At 44.4% G+C, this 24383-nt stretch overlaps 1 protein-coding gene and 1 long non-coding RNA gene across 2 annotated transcripts in view; one reads left to right on the top strand and one right to left on the bottom strand.

Moving 5' to 3' along the window:
- SNX4 (sorting nexin 4) overlaps positions 1–1930 on the top strand; it is a 34241-nt gene extending 32311 nt beyond the window's left edge. The window contains exon 14 of the mRNA XM_083840669.1: positions 7–1930. Coding sequence (XP_083696795.1) covers positions 7–54 — 48 coding nt within the window. The 3' untranslated portion in view covers positions 55–1930. The remainder of the gene's footprint in view (positions 1–6) is intronic.
- Positions 1262–24383, bottom strand: LOC310901337. The gene is made up of 2 exons (XR_014585730.1): positions 10575–24383; positions 1262–9966 (listed from the first exon to the last, which is right to left on the bottom strand). It is a non-coding gene; the product is annotated as an uncharacterized lncRNA (long non-coding RNA).

Genomic DNA, 24383 nt, shown 5'->3' with positions numbered 1-24383 from the left:
TTTAAGGGAATTCAAGTTTGGACAAATGCAAAGGAATGCTTCAGCAAGATGTGATTATCTGGAAATGAATTCCTCCTCCAAGTGCCAGAGAATGGAAGCACAAATGTTTAACACCAATGTTAAGTTGTTACATGACCTACATATAAATCATGAAATAAATGAGTTGAGTGAATAGTTTTTCTTTCTGCTGATTGTAATTGCTAATAAAGGACAAAAAGGTTATGTTATTAAATGTTTAGCTCTGACTGCCACTACTGTGGCATGTTTTTTATGTGGTAGCAAATAATTCAGGGGTAAGAGTTACTGAAAACTACAACTCTGTACTTGGGCAAAGGTGTAGGGAAAGTTATCCCAGAAAGTATGAACCGAGCTGTTCTCTCTGAGACTTGTGAAACACCATGCTCCGTAATGTATAGATCACTTCCAGATGCCCTTTTTTTTCAGCTCTTGCTGTTTAGAATTTGTAATGCTCAAGGGTGCTTTGGTTTTATAATAGGACACACAGTTGTGTTCTTGAGGTTTACACCACAGGAGGGACAAAAAATGAAATCGTAATGCTTAGGGTTCATATTTAAATGCCTTTGCGTGTCCATAAAGAAATGTGCTTTTCCAAAGGTCGGGTTAAGCAGTCTCAAGCTCCTGAGATGTTTGAAACTCTCTACAGTAGAGGTGTTGTACAATGGTTTGATACAATATTCTGCATTTACTGGTTCCCACTTAAGTTTTGATATGGGCATTGATTTCTTATCAAACTTCTTCCTGCAAGTTAAGGAAACTGGTGATCCAGCTGAGCAGCAAAACCAAAGCCAAAGCTGGTTAAGAAGCAGATGCAACTTCTGCAACTTCTGTTTGCTTGTTTGGAACCTGTTTACATTAGATGTGAATCTGGTTTGTGGTACCTCTTCTTGTAACTGAAGTGGTTTGGCTCGTAAACGAGTAGTCCTTAGTGGAGATGCTGAAATATAAAGCCTGGTGTGATTTTTGTAGTAATCAAGAGCAGTGATATACAGAATCCGCAATGAACCAAGGTATCTGTCTGGCTCTCTTAAGGATGTTTCTCTGTGTAACGTTTATAACATATCACCAGTATAACATAATTTGCAGTTACAGGTACTTGCATTAAATGTTGCCAGTTATGAAAAACATTCACCACTGCCTAATATGGGGCTGTTTCTACATACTTGAAGTTCCTGAAGTTTCGTGGAATTCATCAGACTTCATTGTTAATCCTACAGCAAGCTTCGTAACATTCTCTTGGAGAGTGTATTTAATTTTTCCAGATTATAACACTACTCAGATCCTTTTTCTTTTTTTTGAGATACTCCAGGAAGTCTTTAGAAGTTGTTTTGGTAATTTATCAGTAATATCGTTACTTGACGTGTCCCATGTCACTTTTGTCTCTGTGGCATTTTTTCTATAAAATCATTGTAAAGAATTCATAGACCTGGTGTACACTACAACTCAAAATGGAAGTAATGTACCGGTTGCTTTGATAGCGTATGTTAGCTTTTTCAAAGCATTTGACAATGACACTTCTGAGAGATGATATGGACAGAAGGAGGTTTCCATTTAATACTTACAAGGAGAAGTGTTCTTTCTGTTCAGAGGATTGCAGTATCCAATTCTGATACAGGTGGAAGGACTTTTACATTCCAAACCAAGAAGTTGCACACTTGACGTATTCAGTAAGCCTTCTAAAGGAGTGGTGCCTTAATACAATACCATGAGGCGCTCAGAGTAGGTATTTTTCATGCACTTTGATTTTTGGTAGATCTTTCTGGTGCCTCTTTCCATATTTCACTTGCTGTACAGCTTACTATAAATGTATTAGTATGCCTTTTTTCCCTTGCTAGTTGTACTAAGTTTAAGAGGGGAACAACACAGTTCTTGTAAGTTTTGTGCCAATAAGCTAAATAAAATTGCTCTTTGATATTTTTGTTATGCTGTTTTTGTAAAAATGCTATATTTTCCCAGTGCTGATAAATGTTGCTCACTGTATTGAGTTCAGTTCTTGGCGATCTCAAACAATCTCCAAAATTTGGTTTAAAATTTAAGAAGTTGCGCACAACTAGTTGATTTGCCTTTTAGGTGAAGAACATAGCGTCTAAATCCAAAATAAGATCCTTGTTATAATCCAGTTTTGATCCCTGCTTTGTTTTTGCCCAAACAGAACTAGCTGTCTGAAGTGCGCGTATGTCATCTGGGTAAGAGAAGATGCATTTCAAAAGGGTTTGTGTTGTTTGGCAGAACTTGGGTGAAAGCTTAGTTAAGGGTAATTTGAAATAGCTTTATTCCCTTCACTTTTGCTGCTTTCAGATTAGCATTGCATGCAGTCTTGCATGCATTTACTTGTGGATCTTAGCAAATACTGAGGGTTCCTCCCCCTCTTTTAATTTTCTGACTTTTTAAGAGGAAATCATCTAGTTAATGTCTTGTTTCCATTTGGTTAATAGAGTCCACATGACAATGCACACTCACAAAGTGTGCATTTTCCCATACAGATTTAGCTTCTGTAACTCAAGCCCCTCTGCCTTGGCTTGCTTCCTTCTCTTATCCAGTAAACATCAAAAACTGGTGGAAGGCCCTGAAAATAACAGCAACCAGGTAGACCACTTCAACTTCATGTCACCCAACTGCTCATCATATATAAAACACCTTACCTACGTGGATAGTCTGACTCACTGCCAGAGCTGTCACTTCTGCCACAGGCAGGGATTATCAGTGGTGGTGCTGTCCCCGACCTTCCCCACTACTAGCAGGACCTTGATTTGTCAGTGCATTTTACTGGCTACTGTTGCTTGTGAAATGCAGCTAGGGTAAGGGAACCAGATGAAACTGAAAGGTAAGATGTTTTTCTGAAGGGTCTTACCTCTTTAAAAGTGCTATATTAAATATCTGATATCTTCGCCAAAGCAGATGTAATTTAGCAGCTCCTGGAGTATGAGGCTGGGCTGGGCTGCGAGTGCTGCCTCCTAGAAGAGACCTCCTGTATGCTTCTCCCTGCTACTGCAATTCTCGTGTGCGTATGTGTTGAAGAAACAAGAGGCACTTTTTAATGTCCCATAAAGAATTACAGGGAAGGCAGTTGCCTTATTTTTCTCTCCACTTGCTCCCAACTTTTCTTGCAATGGCAGGGCAATGATCTAATTCATGTTTTTGTTCTCATGTTCTGTGCATTCCCGGAGCTTGTCTTGTGTTTGCTCCTAGTGCCTCCCCATGGAGCTTTATCTGTTCAATGAAAATCCTACTACAGTGCTGCCATAGAAATAATGCAAACAAAGGAAACAACTGGAATGAGGGCTGCTAAATGGGAGTAGCAGCTGCAGTGCCAAAATCAAGTATAGCATGCTTGCGTACCGCCAGCAAAAGCAGCCTCCCCCCCCAACACACACACAAACACACTTCTTCCTCGATTCTTCCTCAGCTGCTTTCTGACACATTGGTAAGATACAGCGTTACTGAAAGGATTTTGCAATCATGACTTATACTGCAGTGTCAGGTGCAGAGGCAAAATAGCTGGCTTTTGGTTGCTATTGAATGGCTTCTGTAGGCTGATAATGTATTTTCTTTCCAGAAGTCTTTTTTTTTTTTGACTGTAGAAGGTATCAATCTTCTATTTATTTTATCCAAATTAGAAATTCTTGGATGGATGTGGAGGAGAATGGTTGCAGGTAGTGGTGGTGCAGTGTTTAAAGATACGGTGAGATGGCACCATGCCGGGAGAGGAAGGGAGGTTAAACTGTATAAAAGCGAGGAAAGGTTTCGAGAAGAGATGCACAGAGAGGGTAAGGAGGAGAGAGAAAGTGAAGAGGTAAGATGTACAGCAGAGATGGGGTTGGTGGAAGAGCTGGGGAGGAGAACAGGAGGAAAGCATCCATAGCTGTGACATGCCTTGTGCAGAGGGGGGAAGCAGCGCTGCATTGCCCTTGTTTGGGAGAGGGGGAAGTGGGAACAGCAGATAAGGAAATTTTGAGAGCTCTCAAAGACGTGAATGGACTGCCTGTAATACTAATGATGGTCAGCCCAGGTCTGAATCAAACTTGTGGTGGTGGCCGTGGTCTCAAAGCTGAGTTGAACACCAATAACGGTGTAACATCTATAACATCTCTTCAGCTTGGACGGAGAGATTTAATTTTCAGTCTGATGCTGTATTTATTTTTAACATCTCTTTGGTTTTTATTTTTATTATTATTTTTGAATATAAAAGATGGGAGAAGATGCTTCTGCCTTTGAAAGCCCAGCACTAACTTGGTGGAGACCCCAGTCCTGCAAACACCAGTGTGATCACGCGTGCCATTTGGGGGCCCACGCGGCCGATGCGGCCCACGCAGGCTGCCCCACGGGAATCCCAGCACCAGCGGTCGTTCACCAGCTCGTCCATCCTCAGCGAGCGTTGTCTGTGGTCAGGAGATCTCGTGGCGTGCGAGGAGCCCGGTCCTGGCCGCGCTCCCGGAGAAGCCTCAAGCGGAGCGGGGGCGGCTCCGCGCGGTGAGAGCCTCGCCGGGAGCCGGGGGAAGGATGCGGCGGAGAGGAAAACGCAACCCCGACCGCCCTCTGGTGGGTCTCCAGCGCCGCTTCGCAGGGGCCGGGGGTGTAGCCGGAGAGGTTTCCGTGCAGGATTGCACGAGGAGGCCGCTCGCTCCTGCAGGGTGCCGCTAACCGCGCCTGGTGACCCGCAGGAGCTTCAGAAGCTCGTGGGCAGGTTCCGCGGGTGCCGTCGCACCGGGGCAAACGCTGCCGTGGTTTGGGCTTAAAGGCGGGTTTCTGAGCTAGCGGTACGCTTCTGGTCCTCAGAACTGCTTGGAAGGGGTGCCGGCTGCACGGGCAGCAGGAGCAATCCGTGATCGTTCCCGTAATCTGCCCTCCCCTGCAAACGATGGGAAGGTTGCCCTCGCCTGACGCTGCTTTGAATGAGGGTTTTTCTTGAAGCGTGTGCGCTCTGATCCCAGCCTTGAAACTCTCCGGTGACGGAGGCCAAATCTTACGCTGGTTGTTCCAGAGGCTAAAAGCATACGCTTTATTTCCAGGCTCATTTGTCTGCTTTATCTTCCAGGCTAAGCGTTGGGAGGCTTTCGTCTGCTCCCCTCCGAGGGTGTTTCTGCCTGCAGGAGGCAGCCGGGAAGAGCTGCTTGTGCGTGGCTGCTACATCGATGCTATTGCTCCGTCAAGGAAACTATGAGCTGTTAAAACCAGAATCAACCCGACACGGTCTGTTTTCCATGAACATCACGATTGGCATTGATCCCTTTTAATTCAGCATCAACTATTGTTTTCCCAGGGATTACTTTCAGACTGACAGGCCTATAGTAATCCAATCTCTCTAATTATATGTTTTTATAAATAGGCAAAATATTAGTCTTCTTCCAGTTTTGTGGGATTTCTCCTCAAATTCAAGGCTTGCTGAAAATCGGTACCAGTGGTTCAGAGATCTCTCACGTCAGGACTTCTGTAAGGCTTGAGAAGAAGCTGTACAGACCTGCAGATGCATTAATGCAAGAAGCTGATCCCTAGTGCTGCACCCTGGATGCGACTAGGGAGAAATTACCTCCTTGTGGTACAGATAACACACAGGTATGGTTGATCAAGGCTGCACACACAGTATGATTTATTTTAAGCATCCTCATAGAATGAAATTAAAAGAATATCCTTGGATTTTGCACATCTAAACTGAATTATTAGAGGGGAGGAATTCTCCCTTCTAAAATCCTTCTCACTGTTAAGTCTTCCCTGAGCACATCTTGTGATGGCTGCCAAATAACATGGCAAGCCGGTCTGGAGGGCTGCTAGGAGAGAGCCTTCTCCGGATGCACCGGCTGCTACCCGGGAGCTCCTGCTGGGGGAGAGCTGCCGAGAAGCTCTGGGTATGTCTCCACTGTGCTGCCGCCTTCGTGCGTCCTCGAGTTCCTCCTGCCGGCGCGCCGAGTCCTGCGGCTGCAGTGGTTGTCCAGATGTTTTCCCAAGCCTTCAGCATTTATCCTTCAGCGTTTATTAAAGGAGCGGATTTGGGCAGGTGACAGCTAAAGGAAGTGACTGTTAAGGGGGTCGATGACTGTGTCTCACCTGCTTTTTGGTCTGTTTTTTGGAACTGAAATGTTTTTTAATACTACACATTTGATTTCTCTGTGTTGTTGTCAACAACTCTTCTGTTTCTGGGGTGTTTGGGCCTGTGTTGGGAATGCTTTTGTTCTTTCTTGTTCTTTGTACTACTTAAGAAGTTTGTTCTCTTTGCTAGTTCTGCTGGCCATTGGTTTCTCCTTGCTTTCTTATAGATAACTGATCATTCCTAGCCTCTAATTCCTAGCTGTGGTTGGATTTAATGTTCCTCCACCCTCCATAATACTTTACCTGTTTCTATTTTTCCTCAAAGACATGATGGGGATTTGAATGGGTGTTGCCTTTTCCAATTTCAGGACACTCTAAAATATTCTCAGATAATTTCTGGTGATCGTTTCCGTTCTGTTCAAATTCCTTCTTCCAGCTGATTTGGTCACCGCTATTTTTAGCTTCAAAACGCTAAATATGTAGTGCTTAGCTGGGCCTTTTTCTGTTTCCTTCTAACAAATACAATGATTGTGATTACAAGGCAACTCAGTGGCTGCTCAGTTTCGTGTTACTTTTAAATTTGAAAACATTTCCTTTTCACATCCAGCATAGAACTTCCTCCACTGGAGTTAAATAAAAATGCATCTCTGCAGCTTTCGAAAGTGTAAAGCATTTGTTTAGGAGGTATCTCCGGGATCAGCATCAGACATGGCATCTCTTTCCTGTTCCACACAGATAGGGGATTAACTCACCTCACGCCCCATTTCCTGATCTCCTGGAGGTGCCAGCCAGCCTCCCTTCGTTTAGCCAGGCTTGTTCAAGCCTTTCTGAATTCCAGCGTGGATAATCAACCCTTGAGTTTGCTCTGACTTACAAGCACGCTAAATTGGCCTTCGCACCCTGCGGCTGACAAGGGGAAGCTAGGGAGGGTGGCAGCATTGCCACCCAGTGCCTGCAGTTAGCAGGATGCGGCTGGCCTTGTGCCCTTTGAGTGGTTTGCTAAGGATGGAGAGGTGAAACCATCTGTGAAGAGATTCAGGGCTGGAGATGAGCGTGTGGGAAGACACCAGAGAGCTCTGCAAGAACAACTGGGAGCTTGGCAAAGCAGCGGCTCAGCCAGCGAGGCTTTGTGCTCACCCCTGCCCCCCAGGCCCCACTTTTTTTTCCAGGTGCGCCTGCTGCGGCCGGGAGGTGGCCCTGCTCCGAGCTGGGCCGCAGTACGTTGTCTGTCCGGGGTGCAGGAGCTGGCGCCCAGGGTTGGAAGTGGCCCGGGTGCCCGGTGGGAAGGCGAGGTTTGGTGTCCTGAGCAGGTTACGCTGCCCAGGCAGATGGTTGTTGGTTCAGAAGTGGTTTCTATCACGTTTTCCAGATGGTGCCACTTCCTCTCTTGCCTGCTACGTTTTTGCCTTCCATTGGTGTCAACACTTTTGGTAAGTGAATCTCTCTGCCGGGTGTTAGTAACATGAGTGTTCCAGGTTTGTGCTAACAACTGGGTCACTAGTGCTGATTTTGTGTCAGCCTTTGGCAACCCTGTGCAGACAACCAGCCCCTTTCCTTTCATCACTTCTTTTCTGAGCATCCGAGCTCAACAGTGATCCTGTGGCTGCTCTTGCAGCCTCCCTTCATGCTAGTCCAATGCCTTTGAGTTGTTCAGGCATTCTGCTGCTCATAAAATGGGGGTGGCTTCTCCTGATACGGTGACCATCCGCTCACTGCCTCTCCTCCCACTGGAATGATGTTCCACCAAAACTTAACCTCCCATTTTACATCCATGAGTCGTTTCTGTTCTTCCTACCCATTGACTAAGGATGGGAAGGGTGTCGAGAAATGTTGCTGAGGTTCTTCATGTTGTGCAGAGTTCTCTGAATGCCTCACCAACAAGCCCAGTCTACTGAGAGGTACTGGGGCGTTGGTGGTGCTGCTGTTTTACTGGTGGTCCATATCCAGGTGTCTCTGGAGATTTGAGCTTAATTATGTTTTACATATTGGCTCTAGGGATGTCCTTTAAAGAATGCTCTTCCAGTCTCCAAAAAAGAGTGTGGCGGCTTTTTTTTTTTCTTTTTGTGGCTGATCAAAGACCTCTGCCTTTCATGCGTGGTTGACCAGGTATGTTCAGCAGTGCTTGCTCCTCTCAACATTTGTCTCACTGCCCTTTCCTCTCCTGTCTCTAGCCAAAGGTGCTTTGCCCTTTTGTCTCATGTTTAGAAAACTACAGAAACTCTTGCTTAGCTTTGATATGAACCATATTGCTCACAGACACTTTTCTTTTTCCCCACATTCCCTAAAGATGGAGTGACAAGCCTTCTCCAGCTCAGTGGTCCAAGAACTCCTCAGTTGCTTGCCAGCATTTGTCTTCCAAACCGCTGATGTCTTGGTGGCACAGTGACCGGTGTTGGCTTCCCACAGAGGAAAATCCTTCTGCCTCAGGTAGGAGACGTGGCATGCGGCAGCAGGTAGGAGGTGTATTTCCATGACTGTCCTTGTCAGTGTGAAATGCTGCGTTTGTCTCAGAAGCTGTTCTGGATCCAATGAGTGGAAAAGCAAATGGTTGTGTGGCTGTACCTGAACTCTAAATCTAGATAGTAGACTGCCTTAATCTGGGAAAGAAGAGAGAAAATAAAGCACTGGTAGAATGAAGCTGATGGTCCCTGAGGTCAACGTGCACCAAGGACATTCCTTTACCTCAAAGTGTCTGAAGGGGCTGATGCTTGGAAGCATAACCTCTTACCTTCTGCTAAGGGGCAATCTGACCCCTATGTCACCGAAGAGGGGGTCTGGAGTTGTCTCTGTGCAGTTTTTCTGTCTGTCCAAGGGTGCTGGATGCGAGACAGATTCAGTCACGTCCCAAGGTAAGGGCTTCAGGGGGGCTGAACGGCTGGCTCCCCATGGGCCCCTCTCTGTCTGCATCAACTGCTCAGGGAGTTGTAGAGAGATAATTAGATCTTGGATGTAGTCTGCCCTAAATAAGGAACAAAAGCCATGGTGGATTGTTGTGGTTCTGCTTTTGAAGATTTTTGACCCTCTTTTCTATGTGAAAATCAGAAACTGGGACTTTTACAGATCCTTCTTGAAAGTGGTCTGGAAATATCCACTTAGGGCTTCCTTTTGCTAAAGAAGAGCAGTCTTGAAGATATTTTTTCCTTTTGTAAGAGAGAAAGATGCGCAGGTCCATGTGCAGCTGTTCTCTGTGCTTGAGGCACGGGATGCAGCTCCCGGAGATGCAAGGCTCCAGCTGGAGAGCTCGGTGCCGCGTGCTGGGGTAGGTATCGTCTGCATCTTGCCTAATGGCAGCAGTGCGGGCTTGCAGAGCCCTCTGGCAAAGAAGGGTTAACTCATGTCTGTTTGCACCGGGCAGCTGCTAATCCACAAAAGAACGTGTTCCGACAGCAAAAATAAATCTTGTCTGTACCTGCGCTCGCTGGCTCCCACTGGAGCCAAATCGCAGCGGCCGCGGTTCTTACCTGGTTCCTGCTCAGCGCTGCTGCTGGGTTCACAGCATTGCGTGCAAGCGGACTGCGGGCTCAGAGCACCCAAGCCAAGCACGGGGAAGGCTCTGGTGGAAGGTGACAGCCTGTGTGTGGTCCTGCAACGTGATCTTCCCCTGCTTGTGCCTTCGTGGGAGCTGGCTCGCCCGCACTGTGCGCCGTGTGCCAGTCGCTGCTCTCCAGATGTCGTCGCGAAGGTGAGCGTGTGGTTCCTGGTGACTCACAGCCCTGCGGTGGTTTGTTTGTCTCCGGGCACTGGCAGGAGTACCTGTGGAGCCTCTCAGACTTCAGGCTTTCATCACAAAAGCTCATGGGTGCAGCATGCCCAGGCAGCAGGTGACACAATGGCAGCGGCCGCGCGCAGCGAGCCCACGCCACGCAGTGTTCAAACTGGTGTGGTTTGGTTCAGGAGTCTGCAGCACAAAAAATCAAAACTAGACTAAAAAATGAAGAAAATAAAAAGGATTTAGGGCATGATCTTTAAAAGCTGAACAGTTGCTGCAGGGTTTCTTCTTCTTTAGCTTTCTATGTTAGCCCTTAGCTTTGCTCTGAAAATCAGACCACTCATCATGAATTTTGAGAAGATTCTCTGGAAACCTTCACCTGCTGTGCAGTAGCCATCACCATGGTATCTGCAGTTGCCAGTAGTTTGTATGAGTTCTTCAGAATATTTGCCGTGTTAGGGAAATGAAGGCAAGTTTCCATCTGAGTTGCTGTGGTGGGACAAGTGCTCGTGGTGGCTGCATCACAGCCAGGTGCGGTGGGGAGGGCGGTGGAGGAGAAGCTGCCTCTGACACTGACAGCACTCCCAGTGAAGGGACAACATGCCAGGCAAGCTGGGTTTTGAAAGAAATGCAAAGCAACATCAAAAGTAATTTAATGCATGCTTTTTGTAAGCCCCGACGTGTTGTCTGTGCTATAACCATGAAAGCAAAACCCTTCAGCTCAAGATTTTCCTACTGCACAATGTCTTTGAGAGAGAAACTCATTTTGATTGTGGGCCCAGAGAATTAAAACAATAGAAATGATTTTTTTTTTTTTCCTTACCTGTCAGAGGAGGGAGAGATCTTGGCCATCGCACTTACATCTTAATCCAAACTTCCTCAATGCTTGGAGCAGACAGATTGGAGCTGTTCTGGCTTACACAGCTCCAGATGCAAAGCTTTGTTCCAGCTGCTTCGAGTGGTTTCTTTGGATTTCACGCTTGGCTGGGGACCATCCCTGACAGAAACTTTATGAGCACAGCCTGAACTTGTACCTTCTGCTTAGAAAAATACAGAATGCCCCAGGGCAGAGAACCAACCTTCAGGGTGCTCCTCTGTTGCAGCCCTTCTCTGTGCAGCTTCATCCAGGCTGGTTGGAGATGCTGCTTCCCTCCTCTTCATCAGCAAAAGCCAGGCCCTTGTTTTCTTCACTTTGGTACTTTTTTTCTATTATTCGATAATCTAAAACTCATTTTTCCTTGTGGCATGTTTTTGGCCTTGTTCCTATTATTTCTGCCATCCTTCAGAGCAGCTGGCAGTGAGTTCCCGCTGTTCTGGTGGTGGCACTGACATCGTGCATGCCACCATAGAACCTGAAACTCAGATGGAGCCAGTCTGATGACAGCCACATGCTGGTGGGGTTGGTGGGCACAAATAACACCTTGTGGCATTAGGTCAGGCTGCTAAGAGCAGATTAGTCAGAAATGGCTGCAGAAAATGAGGATGCATTTTTCAGCCACCTCTGTCCCTCGCTTTGGGTGTTTTTAGCGCAAAAGCGGAAAGGACATGAGATGGGTTCAGTTGCTGGCAGTTGACTTAAGGTGCTGGAGAGGCAGCTGTGAAGGCTCGCTCTGGCTTCTGTGGGGTCCTGCGCTCAGAGGGATGGGAGCGGTCCCCATCATGTCTGTGCTGCCCATGGAGCTGCACGGCCTTGCTGCTCCCACGTGCACCCAGAGCCAGGCCTCCTCTGCTGGAGGGAAAGATCCACGGTCTTCTGATCACGTCTGAGTAATGTATGGGCACTCGAACAGAAGCCGATGCAGATATGAGCTGCACTGGAGCTTGTTGGCATCCCTGAAGGCCATTTTAAGAGGCCTCAGACTTGTGTCCCTCACCACCCCAAAGTCAACTTCCCTGCATTTTCCATCCCTTGGGGACAGCCCTTCTCCATGGGGTAAGACCTGTCCCCAAAGGCTGGGGTGGCTTCTCCTGGGGCACTTTTCCATGCAGGATGCACTGGAGCATCCCTGGGGAGTCCAAAGGAGGAGGTGCCCTTTGGGGACCATGGGAAGGGTGGCAGCAGCTGCTGGAGATGTGGGACACCCTGGTTCATCCAGACTTCTCCGCCTCCCTGACCTCGGCTCAGCCTTTCCAAAGACCCTGGGGTTGTCTGCCCACCCCTGCCCTGGTCCCCTCACCCTGTGCAAACCTGCCTGAAGCTGCTGGGTGGTTTCAGAAGTGGAGGAGGAAGGGGAAATGGAAAGACGAACCGCCTGGCGGCAGGGCCCTTTCAGCTTCCCCGCAGTAGGAAATAAGCTGAAGGCAAGTTCCTTCTTTGTGCCATGGTCCCCTATGCTTGTGTGTTTCAAGCTTGTGTCCGATGCTGTGAATTAGGGGAGAAAATAATAAAAACTGCCATGGGATGCTACTTGGAGTAGTGCAGCTAAGCATTCTGCCAGCATACCTCTAATGTGGTGGTGGGTAGGGCTCCTTTGGGCTGAGACCCATCTGTATTTAGCTCTCTGTGTTGATTGCCCTGCTTGCAACCTTTTATGAATAGCTGTTGCCTGCAGCACAGCAAAGTCCTCCTCACAGAGCCCCCCAGCAGTCAGCCAGCGCTCTCAAGTAGCGGGTATGGCAATTCCCAGATTCTTACATCTTCTCCCCTGAAAAACCACTGTCCCCACAGAACGTGCCTTGCTCCTGCAGGTAGAGCTGCTGGCTGAAGCCTCCTCTTAATGCTCTGCTCCAGAAATCCTTCGTTTCACACCACAAAGAGGGTGTCGCAGCTGGTATGGCCCCATGCCCCTGATGCCATGTTCGCTGTGTCCTTGCTGTTTGTATTCTTTGCTCTTTGTGAAGCCAGGGAATCTTACAAGGGGTCTGGAATAAAACCCAGCCACAAGTTCTGCTTGAGCAGGGGGGGCTGCAGCAGATGATCTCCAGGGGTCCCTTCCAACCTCAGCCTCTGTTAGCACCGGGCAGCATCTTGTCCCAGGACCCAGGATGGAAGATCTTCCTGGGGAATATCAATTTTTTTTTTTTTTTGTGCTAAACCTGGGTTGCTGGTAGCTTCTGGTGGGCTGAGATGTGCCCTCAACCCTCCGTGTGCGGGGAGGCATTTTAAGGTGCAGAGTAAAGGTTTTAAGGTGCTTAGAAGGGGCTGAGGCCGGGCTGACCCTGCAGCCATCGGCATGAGGGGACACGTGGCCACAGGGGAGCAAAGCACCCGATGGGATGGGGTCCCAGCTAATGGTGGGGGGCACGGGGGCATGGTATGGGGGGCCCTTCCCCAGGGAACGCATGGCCTGGGAGCAGAAGGCAGCGTGCCGGGGAGACCCGGCCGTGTGGGCCTTGCGAGGCCTGCTCTGGGCGCGCCGCTGCGCAGCCAGGCTGTGTACGTGCCTTCAGGGCCCCAGCTGCTGCTCCAGTGTTACTGTGGCTAAATGGGCACATGTTGTGTATTTTGAGTATTTTGTGAACAATTAAACTGCAATTTGTGCCAGCGTGACTGCTCTTCCTCGCAACGTGATAACAATTAAGTGAAGTGCAATATTTAATGACCAGGGTCTCATTTTCTAGAGGGTGATTAAGATTTCTTTTCCCACACTATGATGCATTTCCTTTTTAACCTGGAGATCCACCAAGAGGAAAAGGGAACGGTTTGGATAAAAAAAAGCACAAAAGCTTTCACTTAGACATATGTGTGCTGCGTTCCTGCTATCTCTTTTGCTGCTACAGGCTTCGCTGTGGGCCTGAAGAACTTCCACCTTTCTTCTGAGACATTTGGAGCCATGACCCTCACTGGAAGCTATGCAGCTACGGGGGAGTGCCTGCTGCTGCAAGGTGCTGCTTTCAGGCAAGCTGGTGAGCAGGGTCAGGTATGTCACTCGAGAGCATCACTGCAGCTCGCTTCTCTGCCGCCCAAGTTTCCTTTCTGCAGTGGATGATTTAAGGTTAGCTTTCCTTTATTCATGAATTTAGTTGTAGCTATAAATAATACACAACTTACAGGGACTGTTAGGAGGATGTGCAAATTCAGCAACGAGAGACTGAGAACGCTGTACTTGTGTTGGTGGCTGTGCCTTTGCATGTTGTAACAGATGGAAGGACTAGCAGACATCTCTGTCTTCTGAGGACAAGCGTCCAGCACAAGCAGGTCTTTGGTTCCAGCAGGACCCTTCAGGTGATATACCACAATACCAACTAGGAATGATCTGATATATATTGAAAGATTTCCTAAGTTTAGATGATTAACCATTTCCAGTAACAAACAGCATCCGTTGGGTTTTGTTTTATGTTATAAAGGGCTGTGCCCATCCTTACCACCTGCAAGAACATGAGTCTGACAGAACAGTGAGGGGCTGGTGCTCCCCATCGGCTTCAGGATGCTGGGCTCTGCGAGATCAGGTGAAATTGTTGTGTGTTTGCCTTTTCTATTTTAGGTTCAAAGGACACCTTCTTATAGTCCAAATTACTACAAAAAAACATCTTTCGCTAGCCTTAACTTTGAGACTGCGATATTTTCATGCGTACGATCAGCCTTTCTGTGGTAAAGATGCAGCAACATCCTCTTTCTGTTTTGGCCCAGCCCGCCTGCTGGTTTTGCATTCACTATTTTTGGTATTTTTGTTGTGTCATACTATGCTACTCCCTACTCTTCTATTTCTTTTCCTTACTTGTGACTCAGGTAACGTTTGTATCATCAAAATAATTTACTTTGAAAACACATTCAATTTAAGAGAAAAATGCTGTTTTGAGCTTGCTTTGTGGTTTTTTTTCCAACCTCCCTCTCTCTCCCCCCTCTAATGATATTTCTCTGTGACTCTTTGGCACTAAATCAGACCTGTTTTTATTTCTTTTTAAGGACACTGATGTACTGATCCCTACATGAAAAAATCACCAGCATTAACATTACTCATTGGTATGCGTAGCTATATCACAGGATGTTTTATTTTTTTGACAGCTTCAGCTTTGTAAACTTCTCTGTAAACTGTGGGGAAAAAGCAGCCATTTTAGTACATAAGTGGGCTGAACTACAAACAGATACATTTCCCAGGCAGGAACTGATCTGCAAAATATTGCCGCTTTGCATGCAGTCGGGAATAAGACTGACTATTGCATCTTTAATTAAATATGCTAAGTGAGTTGATAAAAAATGGCCAAGCTGACAAAATGAAAGTATCCTTGATCTACATCTAAATATTTATTTTTCAAAGGAAGTAGAATTTTGTGGTGCCTTCTTATTCCAATAGCTGACATTGATTTCAGCCTGTCAGCTTGCATCTACTGGTGATAATAAGGAGTCTTTGATAATACGTTGGTTTTTAATAAAGCTATTTTTCCTCCAGAGATGCATGGATTTGGGGTCACCTTCTTGGGTTTGCCCTTTTGTACTCAATGAATGATTCAGAATCTCCAGCATTTATTTATTTATGCCAATTGGCAAAGTTAATGGCTAGATACTTCAACACAGTATTTTATCAGGGTATATTCTCTCCATGCCACTGGCTTCTGAAAACAGAATCAGCTTTGTGTCACAGGTAGGGACAGCAGCACAGCCACCAGCAACTCTGCAATGCTCAGCTCACTAGAGGGGAAGAGCCTTCTCTCTTGGGATAAGGCTTTACCCACAGCTTTGACCCAGGCTAGAAAAAAAAAAAATCAGTGTTACCTCAGTCTGCTGAGAACATTTGTCCTCTCCAACTATGAGTTGTTACACTCTGCTCTCACCCTCTCACCACCTCCTTTTTCACCTGACCTTTGAAGCACTGATGGGACGTTTTCTTCCACCCTTTGCTGCAGCTCCTCTCAGGCTGGGCAAGACTCCCTGCTTCCACCCAGATGAAGAAAAAACACAGGGAGTGTTTTTTCTTCATCTGCTTGTCTGGTTTGGTGTGGGCACGTCCAGCCAGCAAACAAGGCCAGTATGCTTTACAAAAAAACATGGTTTTATTTATTACATGTAATTTTTAATCATACATTTGACTTTTAAATTTTCCTCAGCAGTGAACCCCCGTCTGTTTTGCAGATGGAAGGCAGCACTTACTAACCAGCCTTTGTTGTCTGGGATATCCCCAGCCCCCAGTCAAACCATTCTGATGTTCTTCTGACCGCTTTCATCTTAACACTGTCCCTAAGGCTCAGGCTCCCTGGATTTCCCAAGCAGGTGGTAATTGGTATTCTGGATGCTTTCTGAGCTAGCACCCTTTGGGCTATCTGACCAACCTCCAGGGCAGGCTTTCTGAATCTGCCTGGGCATGAAATATGAGGGTGTCTTCATCTCCAGAGGCTCTCATGCCTTGTTCCCAGCTGAGGCCTTCTGGAGGGTTACACCAGCATGAAAGGGGCTTCATGAAGGCTGTGCTAGATGTGATGCTTCAGAGGCTGCAGACCGGCATGCACAGCGCTAGCAGAGGGTTTTGCTGTTCTGCCAGCTGTGATGAGCAGAGATGGTGCTCTTCTGTCAGGCGAGATGGAAGTCAGGTGTAGTTTGAAAACTGCATCAGTGCTGTTAGCTGAAAATAATATGTTGTTGCAACATCTCTAGTTTCAATGGTAAAAAACAAAACAAAACAAAAAAAAACCCACACACCAACAACCAAAAAAACAACTGCTACTACTGAGATCATGAGATCATCTACAGAGAGACCGTACCATGCGCAGCATCCCTTCCTTACCCAAGTGGAGCCACGGAGAGAAGCTGAGGAGGGCTCTCTTTCCAGGTATAAAATGTGATGTATTTAGCATTTCAAAGGTCAAGTTTTTCTTAACGTGCACATGCAGCACCACATTCCTTCCAGAAATTGCTGGCCTCTTGACATTTGTGTTTTAAACAAATTTCTGGCTAAACTGCTAGCATGTCTCCGATGTGTCCTTGAACTGTTGGCTCTTGTTCTGGGATCCCCCCCTCAAGTTCAGTTCTTCATAGGCGCTAGCTGAAATGTATAACATTGGAAGCTAGTGGTTGGAGTTACTCAGTAATAAGTAGATCTGTTTGTTAACTTTGGATAAGACTTTGCAGTGAAGACCTTTGCCCTTCTGTTTATAGATACTGTCAGCGCTGTCATCCGGGTTGGAGATCGTTTGTCACTGCTCATTATTGGCTAAACAAGACACACACAACCAGCTAGATACACCTCCTTGATACACACACATTCTGTTTTCCTAGGATGATAACAGGGCCATGATTTTGCGAAGGCTGTTCAAGTTACTGCTTTGGGGCAGAGCACATTTTGGGCTCAGGACATGTACAGCTTAGGGGTTGGGTCAGACCTGTCCTCTGTTCTTTCAACCATTGCCAGTTCCTCAGCCTACTGGGGTGGATGGTGTCCTCTTAAAAACAAGCATTCCCTCTGGTTTGGGGGATAGCAGCTGGGCTGGGTTTGGTGGCCCCTGACCCAGTCCTTGTGCTCGTGGGAGCACAATGGATGGTTGTCTCCTATACAGAGGTTGGTAACACATTTTCTTTCTGACCCATTTTGTTTTCAGCATCGATGCTTTGGATGTACCACAGCAGTGAAGCTCCATACTTTAATCTCTTGTTGTGCTTTTTATTTTTATTTTTGTTGTTCTTTTTATTTTATTTTTTAGTTTGGACTATCCCACCTTTAGCTTGATAGTTTGGAGAACGTCCCTTTATTTGGCAGTATGAGAGAAGAAGAACAGAAGTCACTGATCAGTCTGTACCAGACATTACTTCATGTACTTTTATTCTGTCTCCATTGTTTTTCTCTGAAGATAATAGTCCAAATCTTCTCCATCTTTTATGAATGGCCATGCCCTTGCTCCTGCTTGCTGTTCTTTGAATCTTCTGAAGTTTACAGTCTCTTTGAGATGGCTGGTCCACAGCAGTCTGCCTGAGATTGTACCACATTTTTTCATTGCTCTTCATCCTATTTTATCTGCTTATAATCTGCTCACTTATTTTACCTACACACCGAAGGGATAAAGTTATAAAGGTTTCTGTTGCACAATGGAAAACAAAGCTAGGTGGCACTTCAGGGGGCACTTCAGGGTAAAGGCGATGAACTAGGTTACCTCCTAAAACATTCCCTTTACATTTATCCAATCTGTTCCTAAAGACCATTCAGAACCCTCTAGGCTCTCCCAGTGTTTTGTGACCTTTGCTATTAGAAAGACAGAAAAATACCTAACTTAAAGAAAGCTTCCTTGTTACAATTTACCTGTATAAATATTACCTCCCATGGACAGGGAAAACAGCTTTTTCCACTTGTCTGTGCAACGGCCTCTTACATATTTGAAGACTCCTATCACGTTTCCCCTCTAGCATTCTTGGGAACAAGTGCAGTTCATTTAGGCTTTTTTGGTCATGTTTTCTTCATCTCTTTTCATTCTCACTGTTCTCTCTCTGACCGAGACATATCTTTCCTTAGCTTCATGCCCCAAACCAGCCACAATACTTACAGCTGACATTTCAACAGCACATTGTAGACTGAATGGGAACAAGTTCTTTGTGTCTTGCACACTTGCCAGTTTGTATGTAACAGCATAATGAGAACTTTTTTGGTGATTGCATGACATCAGTTTACGTCCAGCTTGTGAGCGACCATACTGCCCATTTTCTGAAACACTGCTGTCCTGCAGCTCCGCAGCTGATCCAGGCCTTTCCCTCCATCCTTACTGAGCGGAGCTCCAACTTCTCCAGCTCACTCCTAGCTTATCCAAGGAGGTTGAAGTTGAACCTGGACACCAGTTGTTGTCATGGCCATCTCCAGCTTGGTGCAATCTGAAAAATTAGCAGTGTTCATTCTCTAGTTGAAACATTGAATAGTCTGGTCCAAATCTTGAGCAGTTTCATTCAATGCATCCTTACCCTTTGAAAGAAAATCAGTTGTAACTAATTTCAAGAAAGGTTTGCTAATCAGAGAAATTTCATCTAGTCCATTTTCCATATTTTATGAGAAGGGCACATGAGAAAATTGCCTACTGACAATAATAATTTACCTTCTAGCCTTTATCTGCCAAAAAGAAACCCACCTGAAGCCGTAGATCAACCATTTTTTATTTGTAAGGTGTTAGCAGGTTGCCTGTTCTCCCAAATGTGCAGCTTCATACAGATGCCATGAACTTTTTTGGTTGTTGCATTGCTCATTCACTCAGCTTTTTTGAAACTCTCTCAAGTCTTCTTCACTACCCTCAGGCCTGGTTAACTTGGTAACTTCATATCTCTGTTTTCTGTTTATATCTATCATATTCCAGTTTACCATTCATCACTTCCCAATCTGTATTATAACAAACAACATGAGATGGATTTAGGATGGAAGACTCATACCCTGAAAAATGACCATCTAACCCTACTCTCCACTTTCTGTCTCCTGGACAAATTCTGGCATCAAAAATGTCAAATATGTTTTGAAAGACAAAGTAAACTTTTTATTTTCCTTTTTCCTTACCTTTTTCATTACTTTACTGATACAATCAATAATTCTAAGAGATTAGTGAGAAAAAACTTTCATTCATAAAACTTTACTTGTCGTAACATGATCTTCCAAATATTTTGAAAGATAATTCTGACTGATTTGCCAGATAGGGATGTGTGGCTGCATATTTTTGCTGGCAGACCAGCCATTTCAGCTTCTGACAGCCCCTAGGTATGCTGTGCTTTGGAGAATTGGTAATAGCCTCTTTTGTTACAATATTTCTGTATTGTTCAGATGCAATTTTGAGAGTACTACCAGAAAAGGCCAATAAAGGGAGGGCAACTCTGTTGTTTTTGATTATGAGACTGCAAAACCCTAAGGTTTTCAAAGCCCATTTGTGCCTTTCTCATTTTCCTCCTCTTCACTGCCAACTGAAGTTTGAAATTTTCCTTTCTACTGGCTTTCATAGATTCAGATTTCCATACTCTGTTGGCTTTCCTATTGGCTCAAATAACATGGAAACTTCCCATTTAGCATAACAGCTTGATCCTTGTCCCTGGTGGGAATGTACATCATCTTGGACTTCATTGCTTTCAGCAGTACCCATGTCAACTCCAAAAGGTGATTTTATTGTTGGTATTTTATTTATTTATTTATTTATGTAAGTTTTAACTTTGAATGTCTGGTTAATAAATATCAATATCTCCCACTATTATCACTGCATCCCAGTGCAATGCAGTGGTAATGCAAAGGTCCCCCACCTGCTCTTTCAGTCTTTGAGTTTTGCTTTTAGTTGGGTAAATGTTAGACTCATGAAGAGGTGTGGTTCTGAATTTTAAAATATAGTAGTTCCTTGTGTGAAGTCTCAGTGCACGTTAGGTGGTGTGATGCAACCTACAACACTTCGTGTCAGTGAGTATACATTAAAGTAGATACGAAGTAGCTGCCATATCTTGTCTTACATATACACAAAGTAACCTTCCCATATGGACAAGCCTTTAGCTAATGCTATCTTTTGAATTAGATTCGCTGTAATAGTTCAAACTAAAGAACTCAGCTGCAGTGGGACACTTGGGAAAGATTAAGATGAATTAAGTAAAGGTGTGACATTAAATTGCATTAGTTAAAGCCCACCAAATCCCTGTGTGGATGCTCTCCTTTTAACACGTAAAATACCCGTAGTTTCCTTTACATTTAATTCTGAAAGGCTTAATCCTAAAATGTTCACACCGGGGTTTAAGGCCCTCTTGCTTTTCCAACTTCAGTTAATTCAACTTAAACGTCTTAAGTAGACAGGGGATCTCAGTTAAGAGCAGGTGGGTTTCTGCTCTGCTTATAATTTGTGTTTTAAGGCAGAGAAATTCCTTCTCTAAATTCTGCCACATTGTGTCATTTGGACAATTTATGTTAGGCAGAGTACTACATTATCATCATTTTTGTTGCTTTTTCTGTCTGTTAGACATCTCAGCATGGGACATTAAACATCCTCTCTTCTTTTAATCTGGAGATTTATAATGTTAATTTTATAGGAATGTCATGTGGGACCAAGTCAAATATATTACAGATATGTGAATGTCTAATGTCTACATAAAACCATCTTGACTGATGCTGACTTGCTATCTTTCTTTGTTTCAGACAAGTACATCTCATATCAAATTATTATTTTTCATTTTCTTTGGGATTTTTATGATGTCTTTGGATCAAGTTTTAAAGCACTTCAAGATACTGCATTTCTGTAAAATAAATGAATAAGTCGAGTCAGGCATGATTACAAACTAATCTGATATGAAGACTTCTTCAGGGTTTCAGTAACAGCGTTCCCCTCTGAAGAGATTTAGGAGCAGAGAAGACCTTGGAAATGAGGAAAAGAGCTGGGTTACTTTCCTTCTGACCAATATTTTCTGTAATGCATTTTTTTGTTTGCGGGCATCAGATGCACAGGTATTTTCAGACATACCATAACACATTTATTAATGTCAGGACAACCATGTGACTGATAGCAATGTGATTGATTCCTGATCTGCTAGGAATATAAGGTAATGTAGCCTCAATTGAGTCAGGCTTCTGTAGGATCATGAACTGAAAGCCTGCTCTTAAAAAATGATTAAAACGCAAATTCAATCAGGGCTGTTGAAATAAATAGGAGCAATTTACAGACAACATGAGTGGATACTCAGACAATGGGCACATTTAATTTTCTGCATTGAGTATTTGTGCTAGTTAAATTCCCGGTGAAATGCTTGAATTGAAAAAATGGATGGAATATTTTCTACCCTTAAATAGCAATTGTTCCCTGATTACATCTACTGCTGAAATGTCAGGTGTTCATCTAGGCATTTCTGAAACACTGTTCATTGTATCACTTGCACAAACTAGTATTAACTATGTCTACAGCACTTTTAATGGTCCAAGGAAGAAGGAGAGAAGTTGAAGAAGGCATTTGGTTTTATTTCGGATCCAATATCTGATACCTCCATTTAATTAAATGGGATATTTGCATTTTTGAAGCTAGATGTGCTTGGCTTTTTTGCTGAATGGCGAACAAGGCAATGAGGACCAAACTGTTCATCTCCACTGTTGCGGTGACAACCCAGTTGCAATAAACGTGTTTATACTTACTTCACTGTCCATTCTGGGTTTACTACTGATTATGATTACTGTTCCTTTATTACAGTCACAGTCTGATCTGGTACTCATTTTTGTTAAAGGGGTTCCAGGCAAAATTGTAGGTCATATCTAGCATGAACACTGGTGAGACATAAGTAGAACATGAACATCTTTCAGGTAGTGTTTGCCATCTACGAGTTATGGGTGTGAACATTAATGACCTCAAAAGTCTGTTTCTTTTGAGATTTTGCATGGTTACAAAATACTCAGTAAGATATTGATACGAAGAATGCTTTTCAGATTTCCTTTGACCCTATTCTGTAGCCATGTAGAGACATGAATAGTTAGACAGAACTTTTTCCACTCACGAAAAGACAGTTGTTTGTGTTTGAAGGAATGGGACTATTAACTGAGTGGCATCATCTGTATGGGGAAGGGGAGAAGACAGATGTGTTTTATCCTTGTTTTACACCAAGAAGGACAGAAATGAAGCAAGGAGCTTTCATCCCAGCCAGAGTCAGTAGGACAAACCACATCACTAGGTTTTGTACACCATGCCAAAGCCACAGGTAAGCTATGTGAACATTTACATCAGGCACAAAGAAAACCAACACCCTACCCTTGACGTTAGTTGATTCACCTCTCTCTGTGTGCTACACCATCAGAGCAGAAGGCCCACACTAATGACATTTTCAAGCAAACAAAAATACTTTTTGAAAAAATGTATTTTAAAAGTGAGTTACAATGGTAAAGTAAGACTTGGAAAACAGAATTAGGAATTCTGATAGACAATCTGTAAGTCCAGTATCTAAAACTAACGATTAGAAGCTCAGGCTTGATGAAGTCAGACAAATATAAAGGCATAATTTTAACTGTTAGGCTAAGCAGCCATCTCAATAGCATACCTAACTGGTGGACTTCTCACTCCAATTCCAAGAGTGGACCTGTCCAGGTTAGCTTTTGCTTCACTAGAAGTTACTAGCCTGATGCAGAAATTCCTGAGTGTGATCCTTTAGTTCATCAATAAACGAGGTTAAACGAGGTGGTTCTTGCTCTGCACAGTTATTTCTGAAGTCACTTCCTGTTTAAGACTTTCAAAACACACACCCTCCAAAGATTCCTGGTAGCCATTCTTTTTAATAAATAATTTACATGTGGTTCTTATTCCTCTTGGTCTCTGGGTTTATACAGAAAAGGGAAACATTATTATCTTTATTATATCCATTATTTTGCACCCCAAAAGAAAAGAAGAAACTGAAATGCACTCTACTCAATGAGGCACACACATTGCCTTTTGGAGGGCTTTTCATGGGTGGGCAGCTTCTGGATTTCAGAAAGGAGAGAGAAGACTATTAATTTTTTTCCCTAGGAAAAAGCAGAGTTTGTCTGTTATTTCCAGAGTCATAAGGAAAAAAAAAAAAGTCAAAGTGCTCCTTTAAACTTCTCAAGCTCCAGACTTTTACATTTTTGTTATGTCTGAACATCAATATTAATAAACACTGCAATATTAAATGTGCATCAAAGCATCAAAACACTAGTACGAACAACTTCAGTGTAATAGCTGTGTGACTTGGTGAGAAATTAACATCATTTGAAAATATGGGTGGCAGGGGTAAAGGCCCAAGGTCTGCAATGTCCTGTAACCACAGCTGCCTTGGCATGGGGGACTTTCAGGTGAAGAAAGCACCGTCAGATTCTCACAGATGTAGGTGCTCAGTTCCTCTTAAAACAACAGTAAACTCCACCCTAACCCAAACTGACATTTGAAAAGTAGAGCATGTCTTGATTAAAGTCAGAGAAGATTGGTAATGAACGGAAACTAAATACGCTGAGTCTTACTTCTTTGCTTTAAATACAAGACAGTCTTCTTATTATATTGTTAATTGCCAAACAAAATTTTTGAAAAGCAGGCTCCAATTGATGTGTCCTTGGAGAAAGACTTGTGCTCACCCTGCAGAAAGCTTTAATTCCTCAGTGTATTTTAAAACAAGGTTTTAGTGCTGAGCTTCCTGACTCAGACTTAATGAAATTCAAAAGATTTTCTGACAGGTAAAAATGAATAGTTACTAAATTAATTGTCCTTGAAGGAAAAAAAAAATATCAAAGTTGCATAAATGTACATCTTCCCTCAGTTTCTAGAACTCTGTTTTTGGAGATTACAGTTTTCCATTTTATTCAGCAAACAGGTTAACGACGCTTCTTGTATGTACGTAAAACTGTAAACGGCTGTGTGAAATGTAGCCACGTTTTATTAACTCCTTCCTCTGTTCATAGAGCGAGTAGCCAGTGCAATTATTTTGAAATATAGTTATTGCATAAAGTCGGGGCAGACCTTCAAACTGGGTCCTAATGTCATTAATACTTTCTTAATGCAGTTTATTACAGCGCAACTAAATGGCACAATCTATGACCCGCACGAGGATGCAGAACCTTATTACGGCATCTCGTTGAAAGGAACTGGGAACCCTAGGTGAAGTCATCCGGCGCTGCTGGCTCACCAGCCAGATGCACCTTAATCCTAAGAGGACCCGCACGAAGGCTGTGAGCCTCGTGGCGGGGACAGGGCGATCCTGTAGGGCAACCTGGGCACAACCAAGCCTGCGGCGAAAAGCTTTGGGCTGCTGTCGGTTGGCTGACTCACGAAGCTGAGCCCTACAAAGCCG

The sequence above is a fragment of the Anser anser genome, assembly GCF_964211835.1.
Source record: "Anser anser genome assembly, chromosome: 6".
Classification (NCBI taxonomy): Eukaryota; Metazoa; Chordata; class Aves; order Anseriformes; family Anatidae; genus Anser; species Anser anser.
This window is presented reverse-complemented; position numbering and strand designations above follow the sequence as displayed.